The following is a 14670-nucleotide window of genomic DNA, read 5'->3' as shown; positions in this document are numbered from 1 at the left end:
GACCAGACAGCAAATTATCTGTTTGCGCAACAGCAACGTAACTTGCTCCTCAAGCCTCTACATTTGATTATTAAAACACATTTGAGCTGGAAAACACATAATAATAATAAATAAAATAATTATATAAATATTAACAAATGTCATGTTGAATACGCTACACTGTCCATATTATTTCTCATAACAAACAATTGCATACTTGTCAAATTGCAACGGTTCTACAAACTTGAATGCACCATAACCATTAGGGGTGTGGGAAAAAATCGATTCGAATTCGAATCGCGATTCTTCACGTTGTGTGATTCAGAATCGTTCTCTTTTTTTTTTTAATCGATTTTTTTATTTTTTATTTTTTTATTTTTATTAATCAATCCAACAAAACAATACACAGCGATACCATAACAATGCAATCCAATTCCAAAACCAAACCCGACCCAGCAACACTCAGAACTGCAATAAACAGCAATTGAGAGGAGACACACGACACAGAACAAACCAAAAGTCGTGAAACAAAAATGAATATTATCAACAACAGTATCAATATTAGTTACAATTTCAACATAGCAGTGATTAAAAATCCCTCATTGACATTATCATTAGACATTTAAAAAAATAAAATAAAAATGAACAATAGTGTCACAGTGGCTTACACTTGCATCGCATCTCATAAGCTTGACAACACACTGTGTCCAATATTTTCACAAAGATAAAATAAGTCATATTTTTGGTTCATTTAATAGTTAAAACAAATTTACATTATTGCAATCAGTTGATAAAACATTGTCCTTTACAATTATAAATGCTTTTTACAAAAATCTACTACTCTGCTTGCATGTCAGCAGACTGGGGTAGATCCTGCTGAAATCCTATGTATTGAATGAATAGAGAATCCTTTTGAATCGAGAAAAAAAATCGTTTTTTAATCGAGAACCGTGTTGAATTGAAAAAAAAATCGATTTTGAATCGAATCGTGACCCCAAGAATCGATATTGAATCGAATCGTGGGACACCCAAAGATTCACAGCCCTAATATCCATACTATATTGCCGCTTTTATATAAATGCAAATATATAGCATCGACTGTTCTTTGATAGCTTTTTAAGACATCTGTTGTTTTTCTTATTGCTACTTATCTAGCTATTGTAGAACAATGTGTCAATCATTGTTCTTTGTCATATGAACGGAATATATTTTTGTTGCCATACTGCTGTGATATTGCACAAATAAATCAAATAGATATGAAATAATGGCCGGCCTTAAAATTAATGGTAATAAAGAAAATAAACATAGGGAATGCTTATTTACACAGTATTTCTTCAGGTATCAGCAAATCTAATGTAATGCTTTCTAATGCCACTTAAAACAAATGTATATTATTAGAGATGCCGATAAATGCTTTAAAATGTAATATCGGAAATTATTGGTATCGTTTTTTTATTATTGGTATCGTTTTGGTTTTTTTTGTTAGTTTTTTTTTAAATTAAATCAACATAAAAAACACAAGATACACTTGCAATTAGTGCACCAACTCAAAAAACCTCCCTCCCCCATTTACACTCATTCATACTCATTCACACAAAAGGGTTGTTTCTTTCTGTTATTAATATTCTGGTTCCTACATTATATATCAATACATAGCAATACAGTCTGCAAGGGATACAGTCCGTAAGCACACATAAATGTGCGTGCTGCTGGTCCACTAATAGTACTAACCTTTACCAGTTAATTTGACTCATTTTCATTGATTACTAGTTTCTATGTAACTGTTTTTATATTGTTTTACTTTCTTTTTTATTTAAGAAAATGTTAATTTATATTATTGTATTTTATTTTTTTTAAAAGGACCTTATCTTCACCATACCTGGTTGTCTAAATTAGGCATAATAATGTGTTAATTCCACGACTGTATATATCGGTATTGGTTGGTATTGGTAATTAAGAGTTGGCCAATATCGGATATAGGCAAAAAGCCATTATCGGACATCCCTATTTATCCATCCATCCATCCATTTTCTACCGCTTATTCCCTTCGGGGTCGCGGGGGGCGCTGGAGCCTATCTCAGCTACAATCGGGCGGGAGGCGGGGTACACCCTGGACAAGTCGCCACCTCATCACAGGGCCAACACAGATAGACAACATTCACACTCACATTCACACACTAGGGCCAATTTTAGTGTTGCCAATCAACCTATCCCCAGGTGCATGTCTTTGGAGGTGGGAGGAAGCCGGAGTACCCGGAGGGAACCCACCCAGTCACGGGGAGAACATGCAAACTCCACACAGAAAGATCCCGAGGCCGGGATTGAACTCACGACTACTCAGGACCTTCGTATTGTGAGGCAGACGCACTAACCCCTCTCCCACCGTGCTGCCCTATTTATTATATATTAATATTTATAGTCAAAAGCTTACAACTGATAGCATAGACAAAATTGTAAGCATTTGACTGATTATCTTGAATAGAAAAGTTTAAATCAACTGTTACTCCAGTGAATTACAATTGGCTCACAAGACTCTTAAATCTCAGAATGTTTTTTTTTATTTATTTAGCTGCTTCTAGTGGTAGCAGCCGCTGCCAATTGTGGTGGCGACAGCCGAAGTTGCTTTGTTGGTCATGCCAACTTGTGATTATCCAATAGCATGAGTGATTTCACCGCATTAAATGTGTTTAATGCCTCTGGATATGGAATTGAATGCTTTTCAATGCCATTTAAGGCCTCAATCTTTTTAATGACTTTTAATGTGTTCCAATGACCTGCTGTAACCCTGTTCATGCTACTGCATGTTGTGCATAAAAAAATAGAATTGACATGCGCACTTTCTAATTTTTATGTTTCTTGATTTGTTAGTACATTTTTTATCCATCTTCCTTGATTGGATGGAAGAAATGTTATCCTACTGCCTGGCGACCCCTGCGGTCAGAGCATTGTGAATATTTGTACAAAACTACTAACATGGTATTTGCACGAAGGACTGACTGCAATACTTCCATTCGTATTATATTTCTCTACATTAATGTCTAATTTCTTAGAATAAAGACTCAGCTAAATGTTTTCTTTATAATGTAGTTCACAAGTACAGACAAACAGGAAGTCATGACTGATTCAAACGCTGAAGTTTTATTACAGTCTCAATAAGGTAAGCTGATATACAAACTAAACTATTATTCATGTGGTTGGTACACATTTTGTTCAGTTTGAGAAAATGTATTTTATTACAGAAATTATAAATATACAACATTATGTAATTTGTATTCTTCTTTCCAGACATATAAGTCCATAGGCGCCAATCTACATTTCTGCCAAAAAAAAAAAAATAGACGTAGTTAATATCCCATATGATTTGTGGCTTTATTATTTTGTAAAAACTGACCAAACTCGCCACAAAAGTAACTACAACAAGATTGATTTTTCTAAAATAATTTTAAAGATTGACAGTTGCCATCTATTCCACGTGGGTGCTCGCCTGCTCGGGCCCCGAAGCACCCACGGGATCGGCGCCTATGTATGAGTCTATGTTTGTACCTGACTGTAGCAAACAGTCAGTTATGAAAATCAACACACAGGTCTGGCTATAAGAATTAACATTTTTATCATTCTTAGAAGGCCTAATTACCCTCATTGGACTATACAACATGTCTAGAAAGATGCTGTATTAATCAGACTACAAAATGTTGGATGCTTATGTTGGATGTTAATGGTTCCCGAGCGCGGCTACCGCTGCTGCTCACTGCTCCCCTCACCTCTGAGGGGGTGTAACAAGGGGATGGGTCAAATGCAGAGGGTAATTTCACCACACCTAGTGTGTGTGTGACTATCAGTGGTACTTTAACTTTCATGCTAAAAAAAAAAAAAAAAAGTCTACCATTTATGTTGTTCTCAACTAAAACTATGAGCTGATAGGCTTCATTTCAAGTCCTGTATCCTCAAGTAGTTGCTCTTGAATCACCAGTGCACTTGTGTAACTTTATATGTTCTCTGCGAGAGAACCTTTTATCACACACAGTGCAACAAAATGGTTTCTCGCCGGTGTGTGTTCTGATGTGTCTCTCCAAATGACATTTTTTGGAGAATCCCTTGGCACAAATCAAGCAGGGTAGAGCCTGCTCCTGTTTGTGTGTCTTCATGTGTGCCACCATGTCGCCCTTGTTCAAGAATCTTTTAGTGCAAACCGAACAGGGGAAGAGCTTCTCCCCGGTGTGTACCTTCATGTGTCGTTTCAAGTGGTGACTTCTGGAGAATTTGTTACCACAAACTGAGCAATCAAACGGCCTCGCTCCAGTGTGTGTTATCATATGTCGATTCAAATTTTTCTTGGTGGCAAACATTTTCTCACACTGAGGGCAGCTTAACACTCGGTCGCTGTGTTGAATGTGGGTTCTTGCGTGTAGCCTCAAACTTTTCATTGTGGCAAACGTTTTACCACATTCTGTGCAGATAAAGTGTGTGTTACTCTCCAGAGGTTCTGTGGGGTCGTGGTGATTGGTTTCAGAAGAATGTGACATCATGTCGTCAATATCTGACAGTGGAGCCAAAAGGTCTCCCTCTGATCCTCCGTAGAGCTCTCCATCATCTCCTGTTGTCATGTGTTGATCTAGAAACTCCACCCTTCTGTTCTCCTCACTTTGACTGTGCTGAAGCTGTGAGGACTGAGATGTGTCTTCATCACTCTTCACAGGGATACCAGTAAATGGGAAGTTGGTGATGTACACCTCCTCCGGTCCTTGAAGCTGCTCCTGATCATGACCGGCCCACACGTCTACCTTTTCCACTTTAAAGTGGGGGGGCTCTGGCTCGCTATGCCCCACATTGGAGCTCCCCTCCTGCTGCTCAGACTGAACCTCTTGGTGCTTTACTGACACCTGCTGGAGACCTGCAGAACAACATGGAACGCAATCAGGTGATGTTTATACAGTTTTGCAACTCAAACATGCAATAACTCTGCAATACAAACAATGATGTGCAAATATGAAATGCACAGAAGGTAAATATTAACATCTGTATAAATACATGGAGAACACTCTGGCAATTGACATTTTTGTTTGAGATTTCGCATTTTATCAGCCGTTATGTAGCTGCAGTCGTTTTAAATGTACCTTACAATAATAACAATCACAAAAATAACAAGACATCTAAGGTGGTGATATGTAGAGATGTCAGAATAAATGAGGGGTCGCCAACCCATCGATATTTAGGACCCTATGGTCGATCGTGAAAATATTAGAAAAAAAAAAAGATTAATATGACATCAGTGACACCCCCACCCGGAGAATGACCAACAGACCCGCAAACAGGCAAGCATTTTAACCCCCTGACCACACCTGCACGTCACTGCCTATCTCTCTACACCAGGGGTGTCAAACGTACGGGCCGGATCAGGCCCGCGAGCAGGTTTTATCCGGCCCGCGGGATAGTTTGCTAAGTATAAAAATGAGCTGGAATTTTTGAATGAAAGAAACTGCTGTTCTAAATGTGTCCAGCAATTCTTTGTATATTATGCTACATATGTAAAAAAACAACAACAAAAAACACGTTTTAGTGCACTCGTCGAGGAAAATAAAAACTGCATAAATAACATCCTGTAATTTGATTTTGATGCTTTTTTATCTTGATAGATTGAAAATTAACACCAATGAGTTGACTGATGAACATTATTACATCATTTATTCAGAAAGTATAAATAACGACAAATAAAGATAAAATACTATTAACCGCAACATGTAAGTGTAAAAAAAACCCAACAACATTATGATTTGTACATTTTTGAATGTGCTTGTTTTATTTTTTAAAAAGAAAACAATCTGAAGTTGTCTTTATTGTTAAGTTATCGTGCCGTGATTTCACCAGTCCGACCCACTTGGAAGTAGATTTTTCACCATGTGGCTCCCGATCTAAAACGAGTTTGACACCCCTGCTCTACACCATGGCAACACACCCTGAGCGCGGGCGCGTTCCACTCGCTTGTCTTGCAAACGCGCATTGCATGATGTAAATCATCGCGCTGCAACAATGACTGTTGCAACAAATCGGACATTTTCTAGCATCCAACATCAAACAACTCTTCCCTCAACCACAAGTCCATGACCACCATCATCACTCACCTGCGACCGGAAGCATACGAGACTCTGTGAACATTGCGCCCAAGTATGGTTTTTGTGTTGATTTATTGTGAATACAAAAGTAAAAATGTACATGTGCAAAGGCAGTAATATATGATAAAACATATATAAAAGAAGGATTTCCCTATTTATCCTTACCCAAGTGAACAGCTGATTTGACTAATTCCGGTGCCGACGTAAAAACCATGTGACTTGCGTCCCATATTAGAATCAGAATCAGAATAGTTTTATTGCCATTGTTTGAGAACGGGTTCACAAACTAGGAATTTTTCTTGGTGCAATCGTGCAACATAAAACACATATAACACATATTTGGTAATAAAAAGAGCTGTAACTGAGCTATCAGATCATGTTATAGACTTAGAAGGAATTCAAGGAGCTACTGTTAGGAGTTATTGTTCATTTGCCTGATGGCCGAGGGGAAAAAACTGTACGTGACCAGAACAAATATACTATGGTACTAAGACTATGGTGGCCATAAACAGTTAGCTTCTACAGCAGGGAAGCCCAAAGTGCAGCACAGGAGCCATCTGTGGCCCATGACTCGATTGTCATTGGCCCTCGGCACATTACAAAAAGCAACTAAAAAAATCCCCAGCAAAAAGCACAATTAGAAAAAGCCAAAATGTTGACATTAGCCAATAACGACACAAACTTTTGTCATTTAAAAAAAAATTCTAATATATGTATATACCCACATATGCGGTTCTCTCCAAGGTTTCTCATAGTCATTCACATTGATGTCCCACTGGGGTGAGTTTTCCTTGCCCGTATGTGGGCTCTGTACCGAGGATGTCGTTGTGGCTTGTACAGCCCTCTGAGACACTTGTGATTTATGGCTATATAAATAAACATTGATTGATTGATTGATTGATTAATACCCCAAGAGGGACAAGCGGTAGAAAATGGATGGATGGATGGATATATACACTACCGTTCAAAAGTTTGGGGTCACCCAAACAATTTTGTGGAATAGCCTTCATTTCTAAGAACAAGAATAGACTGTCGAGTTTCAGATGAAAGTTCTCTTTTTCTGGCCATTTTGAGCGTTTAATTGACCCCACAAATGTGATGCTCCAGAAACTCAATCTGCTCAAAGGAAGGTCAGTTTTGTAGCTTCTGTAATGAGCTAAACTGTTTTCAGATGTGTGAACATGATTGCACAAGGGTTTTCTAATCATCAATTAGCCTTCTGAGCCAATGAGCAAACACATTGTACCATTAGAACACTGGAGTGATAGTTGCTGGAAATGGGCCTCTATACACCTATGTAAATATTGCACCAAAAACCAGACATTTGCAGCTAGAATAGTCATTTACCACATTAGCAATGTATAGAGTGTATTTCTTTAAAGTTAAGACTAGTTTAAAGTTATCTTCATTGAAAAGTACAGTGCTTTTCCTTCAAAAATAAGGACATTTCAATGTGACCCCAAACTTTTGAATGGTAGTGTATATATATATATAGCTTATATAGTTAGCTTAGATGCTAACATGAAAATAGGAGACTGCTTACCCCATTAAAAACGACATACCCCAATATAAACTTATAAAAACACATTGCTGTCTAAGCAACTAAGCTATTGAACCTACAAGTTGTGCTTTCTTAGACCAGTGATTGTTCTATACACCAGAGGTGTTTTTATGGTGTGTTAAAGGACCGCTGAACAGAGTAGAACACAACGCTTAGCAGAAACAATAATAATAATAGGTTTGATTTGTTGCTCACTTTTAATTTAAATACATCTTTAAGTGCTACAGTACAAACCAATATTTAAAACCGTGGTTCTCAAAGTTTTTTCACAAAATACCACCTCAGAAAACACTTGGCTCTCCAAGTATTCATTACAACAAGACAGAGGTTTTATTTAACAAATATATTTAAATATTTTTGGCCACTGTGACATTACACACAGTTAAATAGAAACACTGTTTGAAAATAGGAAAATAAAACACTGTACTTTAATCAAGGGATTATTTGGCATCTCTCGAGATGTAGCCCATGTAACACAGTTTGAGAATACTGATTTAAAACAATAAAAGCTTATCCAATAAAATAGATAAAATACTAGGAATAAAGCATTTCCAGTGAAGCATAAGAAACACAAAACATGCAAAAGAGTGGGTTTTCTAACATAAAAAAAATAACTTGGTCAAAATATTTCAGTGTGTGTATTAGTGTAATTTTTTAATCACATTTAACAATACCGCAATAATGATAACTGATCATTTTGGTCACAAAAACCATGATATGAAATTTTCACAGCCTAGTGATATTAAAGACACATGATGTAACATCGGACATGATGTGAAGTGAAATTATATGAAACTGTGTGATATATTATACTGTAAGTGTGTTCATGTTCGAAATAAACTAAAGAAAGAAAGAAAGAGGTGAAAGTTAAAAAAAATTATATTGTGCAAAAGTTAATTAATTTCAGCAAATGAAATGTATAATTGACGGATAGATCTGAAGTTGATCGAGAAACTTAAGCGTTGAAAGTAAAACAAAAAAAGTATGACCTTTTTTAACACTTATGAGTGGAGCCCATTTGGATTCCCAGGAATTTTAGTGGGATCTTTTTTTTTAAAAACTCATTGCTGGAGAAAATAAATAAATCAAAATTTTATGATCTATTTACTTATTTAAAGCTCAAATTACTTCACATCAAATATTCCAGTTTGAAATTTTTGGGGGATGGAAATATTGCATATTTTGTGTTTTTGCCATAAAAAGAGGTTTCTGACAAAAAGGACATAAACCATTACAAACTAATTTATATCGAGAGATATAGACCAGAAGTTGATCAAGAGAGAGAAAAAAAAACATCCATCCATGTCCTATCGCTTGTACCTCTCGGGGTGGTAATATATGAACTATTTTTAACATTTTAATTTCAAGTCCCCGGGACCAAACTTGAGGGGAGTCCTATAGGTAGGTAAGTGAGTAAGTGAGCGTACGTTCGTTCCAACTTACAGTACAGGCCAAAAGTTTGAACACACCTTCTCATTAAAACCGTTTTCTTTATTTTCATAGATTGTCCCCGAAGGCATCAAAACTATGAATGAACACATGTGGAGTTATGTACTTAACAAAAAAAGGTGAAATAACTGAAAACTTGTTTTGTATTCTAGTTTCTTCAAAATAGCCACCCTTTGCTGCTCAGTGGCATTGTGGTTAGAGAGTCCGCCCTGAGATCGGTAGGTTCTGAGTTCAAACCCCGGCCGAGTCATACCAAAGACTATAAAAACGGGACCCATTACCTCCCTGCTTGGCACTCAGCATCAAGGGTTGGAATTGGGGGTTAAATCACCAAAATCCTTCCCGAGCACGGCCACCGATGCTGCTCACTGCTCCCCTCACCTCCCAGGGGGTGAAACAAGGGGATGGGTCAAATGCAGAGGGTAATTTCACCACACCAAGTGTGTGTGTGACTATCACTGGTACTTTAACTTTAAATAACTGAAAACACGTTTTATAGTCTAGTTTCTTCAAAATAGCCACCCTTTGCTGTTTATAAATAATAAATGATAAATGGGTTATACTTGTATAGCGCTTTTCTACCTTCAAGGTACTCAAAGCGCTTTGACACTATTTCCACATTCACCCATTTACACACTGATGGCGGGAGTTACACGACCCATCAGGAGCAAGGGTGAAGTGTCTTGCTCAAGGACACAACGGACGTGACGAGGTTGGTAGAAGGTGGGGATTGAACCAGGAACCCTCAGGTTGCTGGCACGGCCACTCTGCCAACTCTGCCACGCCATCCCCATACTGCTTTGCTTTACCATGAATTGATTGATTGATTGATGATTAACGTGGACCCCGACTTAAACAAGTTGAAATTCGGGTGTTACCATTTAGTGGTCAATTGTACGGAATATGTACTGTACAATCTACTAGTAAAAGTTTCAATCAATCAATGCACACTCTTGGCATTCTCTCTATGAGCTTCAAGAGGTAGTCACCTGAAATGGTTTTCACTTCACAGGTGTCATAGTTTTGATGCTTTCAGCGACAGTCTACAATGTAAACAGTCATGAAAATAAAGAAAACACATTTATTTGAATTAGGACAATGCATATTCATCAACATAGAGCAACAATGTAAATATTCCGGAGTTAGCACAATAGCTCATTTTCATCCGTTGTCCTAAGTTTTGTCCATTGAAATGATAAGGTGTGTCCAAACTTTTGTCCTGTACTGTATGTATGTAGGGCAGCATGGTGGGACAGGGGTTAGTGCATGTGCCTCACAATACAAAGGTCCTGAGTGCAATCCCGGGCTCGGGATCTTTCTGTGTGGAGTTTGCATGTTCTCCCCGTGACTGCGTGGTTTCCCTCCGGGTACTCCGGCTTCCTGCCACCGCCAAAAACAAGCACCTGGGGATAGGTTGATTGGCAACACTAAATTGGCCCTAGTGTGTGAATGTGAGTGTAAATGTTGTCTATCTGTGTTGGCCCTGTGATGAGGTGGCGACTTGTCCAGTGTGTACCCCGCCTTCCGCCTGAATGCAGCTGAGATAGGCCCCAGCACCCCCCGCTAGGGATGTCCGATAATGGCTTTTTTGCATTCCGATATTGTCCAACTCTTAATTACTGATACCGATATATACAGTCGTGGAATTAACACATTATTATGCCTAATTTGGACAACCAGGTATGGTGAAGATAAGGTCCTTTTTTTAAAAAAAGAATAAAATAAAATAAGATAAATAAATTAAAAACATTTTCTTGAATAAAAAACAAAGTAAAACAATATAAAAACAGTTACATTGAAACTAGTAATTAATGAAATGAGTAAAATTAACTGTTAACGGGGACGGCGTGGCGAAGTTGGTAGAGTGGCCGTGCCAGCAATCGGAGGGTTGCTGGTTACTGGGGTTCAATCCCCACCTTCTACCATCCTAGTCACATCCGTTGTGTCCTTGGGCAAGACACTTCACCCTTGCTCCTGATGGGTGCTGGTAGCGCCTTGCATGGCAGCTCCCTCCATCAGTGTGTGAATGTGTGTGTGAATGGGTGAATGTGGAAATACTGTCAAAGCGCTTTGAGTACCTTGAAGGTAGAAAAGCGCTATACAAGTATAACCCATTTATCATTATTTATTTAAAGGTTAGTACTATTAGTGGACCAGCACCACGCACAATCATGTGTGCTTACGGACTGTATCCCTTGCAGACTGTATTGATATATATTGATATATAATGTAGGAACCAGAATATTAATAACAGAAAGAAACAACCCTTTTGTGTGAATGAGTGTAAATGGGGGAGGGAGGTTTTTTGGGTTGGTGCACTAATTGTAAGTGTATCTTGTGTTTTTTATGTTGATTTAATAAAAAAATAAAAAACCGATAATGATAATTTTAAAAAACCCGATAACGATAATTTCCGATATTACATTTTAAAGCATTTATCGGCCGATACGGACGTCTCTACCCCCCGCCACCCCATAAGGGACAAGCAGTAGAAATGGATGGATGTATATATATATATATACACACACACACACACACACACAAAAACCCATTGTATTGGATATGAAAATGAAAAATATACAAATGATCCCCGCATTGCTTTGATTTTTCGGTTTGCGGCACTCGGTATGACACGTTTGGAAACCCTTGTATTAAAGACCTACGCCCTGTAAAGCAATATGAATGTATTTTGTCCCAGTAGTGTTGCCATACCTAAATCGCAAAAAACAATCTTCATGTGTAGAACTCGAACATCGAAGACATAAACAAACCTGCGTTGTCTACACAAGGTTGCGGAAGAGGCTCCAGTACTTGGCTTTGCCGCTCTTTCTCCTCTTTTGTCCGAGAAAGTTCCTCCTCGTACTCCGCCATGGTTCTTTCCAACAGTGCACATATTTCTTCCACGGCAGCATTGAGTCGCTGCTCCATCAACACTCGCAGCTTTTGGACTTTGCACATTTTGCACACAATCACAAAAGGTATCTGCTTTCACTGCTTAGCGACGCGTGGCTAACCTCGGCGGCTAGCAACACAAGCACACTAAAAAAGGCTAACTTAAGAACGCCAACAATGTTTGATTGTAATTATTGATCACACGTCACGTATGCGTTGAAATAAGTACAAAATCAGCAATGAAATGTGTAGACTACAGTAGTGTTAGCTAGCTCTCCCCTATCTCGGCTTCTTGGTGCTGCTAACGTCCGCTTTGTTCTTCTTCGTTTTCTACGTAGCGGGAGATAACATCGATAGCATCACAGTGCTGCCATCTAACGGAGTACCTTGGTCTACGTATTTGTGACGTCAATACTGCCTTAATAAGAGACATTGTCTTTGCTGAAATGATTTGCTGAAGATAACGTACGGTTATGTAAAAACATACATCATAGTCACCCTGAACCACTAAATCATTGACAGAAAATTCCAATCATTTGAAACCGGAGCTTTTATTGGTCCTTCTGAACAAATCATTTTATTTTACAAAAATCAATTTCCATGTATGATTTTCATTTTTCATCATATTTGACACAACCGGTCACATAATATTTTTTATCTCACTTGTACAACCAAAACACAATGCAACACAGAAATATGTGTACCGTATTTTTCGGATTATAAATCGCACTTGCCGAAAATGCATAATTAAGAAGGGAAAAAAAACATATAAGTCGCACTAGAGTATAAGTTGCATTTTTTGGGGGAAATGTATTTGATAAAATCCAACACCAAGAATAGACATTTGAAAGGCAATTTAAAATAAATAAAGAATAGTGAACAACAGGCTGAATAAGTGTATGTTATATGAAGCATAAATAACGGTTGACGTGTGTGTGTGTGACGATTGCTGATATACGCCTAGTCTCTTACGTGAATGAGATAAATAATATTATTTGATATTTTACGGTAATGTGTTAATAATTGTCTAAGCTTGGTCTGCATTAAGTAAGTCGGACACGTTTCCAGTGAGGGTTGGACTCCGCCAAGGCTGCCCTTTGTCACCGATTCTGTTCATAACTTTTATGGACAGAATTTCTAGGCGCAGTCAAGGCGTTGAGGGGATCCGGTTTGGTGGCTGCAGGATTAGGTCTCTGCTTTTTGCAGATGATGTGGTCCTGATGGCTTCATCTGGCCAGGATCTTCAGCTCTCACTGGATCGGTTTGCAGCTGAGTGTGAAGCGACTGGGATGAGAATCAGCACCTCCAAGTCCGAGTCCATGGTTCTCGCCCGGAAAAGGGTGGAGTGCCATCTCCGGGTTGCGGAGGAGAGTCTGCCCCAAGTGGAGGAGTTCAAGTACCCAGGAGTCTTGTTCACGAGTGAGGGAAGAGTGGATCGTGAGATCGACAGGCGGATCGGTGCAGCGTCTTCAGTAATGCGGACGCTGTATCGATCCGTTGTGGTGAAGAAGGAGCTGAGCCGGAAGGCAAAGCTCTCAATTTACCGGTCGATCTACGTTCACCTATGAGCTTTGGGTTATAACCGAAAGGACAAGAACACGGGTACAAGCGGCCGAAATGAGTTTCCTCCGCCGGGTGGCGGGTCTCTCCCTTAGAGATAGGGTGAGAAGCTCTGCCATTCGGGGGGAGCTCAAAGTAAAGCAGCTGCTCCTCCACATCGAGAGGAGCCAGATGAGGTGGTTCGGGCATCTGGTCAGGATGCCACCCGAACGCCTTCCTAGGGAGGTGTTTAGGGCACGTCCGACCGAGGCCACGGGGAAGACCCAGGACACGTTGGGAAGACTATGTTTCCCGGCTGGCCTGGGAACGCCTCGGGATCCCCCGGGAAGAGCTGGACGAAGTGGCTGGGGAGAGGGAAGTCTGGGCTTCCCTGCTTAGGCTGCTGCCCCCGCGACCCGACCTCGGATAAGCGGAAGAAGATGGATGGATGCATGGATGGATGAATATATGGATGTTAATAATTTCCCACATAAATCGCTCCAGAGTATAAGTCGCACCCCCGGCCAAACTATGAAAAAAACTGCGATTTATAATCCGAAAAATATGGTAATGTTATTTCCAAACATAAAAAGGACATTTGTCTTCATCTTCCCCCAGCTGCTCCATATCACTTGAATTCAAGTTTTTTTTTTTAATCACTTTTATAGGTTTTTTAATGTTTTGAATATTTGCCATCTAATAAAATTAACATTATGTATTTTTAATATGATTTTGTTTCTCATAAAAATCAGGAAGCTATAATTGATTATTGCAACACACACGGAGTAATCACCACAAAACAATCTAGCATATTGGTTATATAGATTTTACCTCTAAATATACCATATTGTTTAATGTAAACATTATATTTGTTTATTTGTAAAGTCTGAAAACTGTATGTTGCTCAATGGTAATTATGATGCATGAAATGCAATAAAATGTCAATTGACTAATTTATAGATTCACATTACCTTGTATACCAGCTGTTTCAAATTTGATACACACATTTTCAACAGATTAGCTATAACATATATTATGAATTATTAGGTAATTTTGCATTGCATCAACGGATTAACTGTTCATACTGATGTGTTAGTAAAAAAAAATCTGGCAAAGTTTCTCTTAACAAATCAAGTGTTT

The 14670-nt window shown here is 38.7% G+C and overlaps 1 protein-coding gene across 1 annotated transcript; it reads right to left on the bottom strand.

Annotated features, from left to right (window-relative positions):
- Positions 1–3107: 3107 nt before the first annotated feature.
- LOC133644486 (gastrula zinc finger protein xFG20-1-like) lies at positions 3108–12338 on the bottom strand. The gene is made up of 2 exons (XM_062038998.1): positions 11871–12338; positions 3108–4870 (listed from the first exon to the last, which is right to left on the bottom strand). Exons 1-2 carry the CDS (start codon positions 12055–12057, stop codon positions 3924–3926), a joined length of 1134 nt encoding a protein of 377 aa, XP_061894982.1. The 5' UTR covers positions 12058–12338; the 3' UTR covers positions 3108–3923.
- Between the last annotated feature and the right edge of the window lie 2332 nt (positions 12339–14670).

Source organism: Entelurus aequoreus, linkage group LG27, assembly GCF_033978785.1.
Source record: "Entelurus aequoreus isolate RoL-2023_Sb linkage group LG27, RoL_Eaeq_v1.1, whole genome shotgun sequence".
NCBI classification, from domain to species: Eukaryota; Metazoa; Chordata; class Actinopteri; order Syngnathiformes; family Syngnathidae; genus Entelurus; species Entelurus aequoreus.
This window is presented reverse-complemented; position numbering and strand designations above follow the sequence as displayed.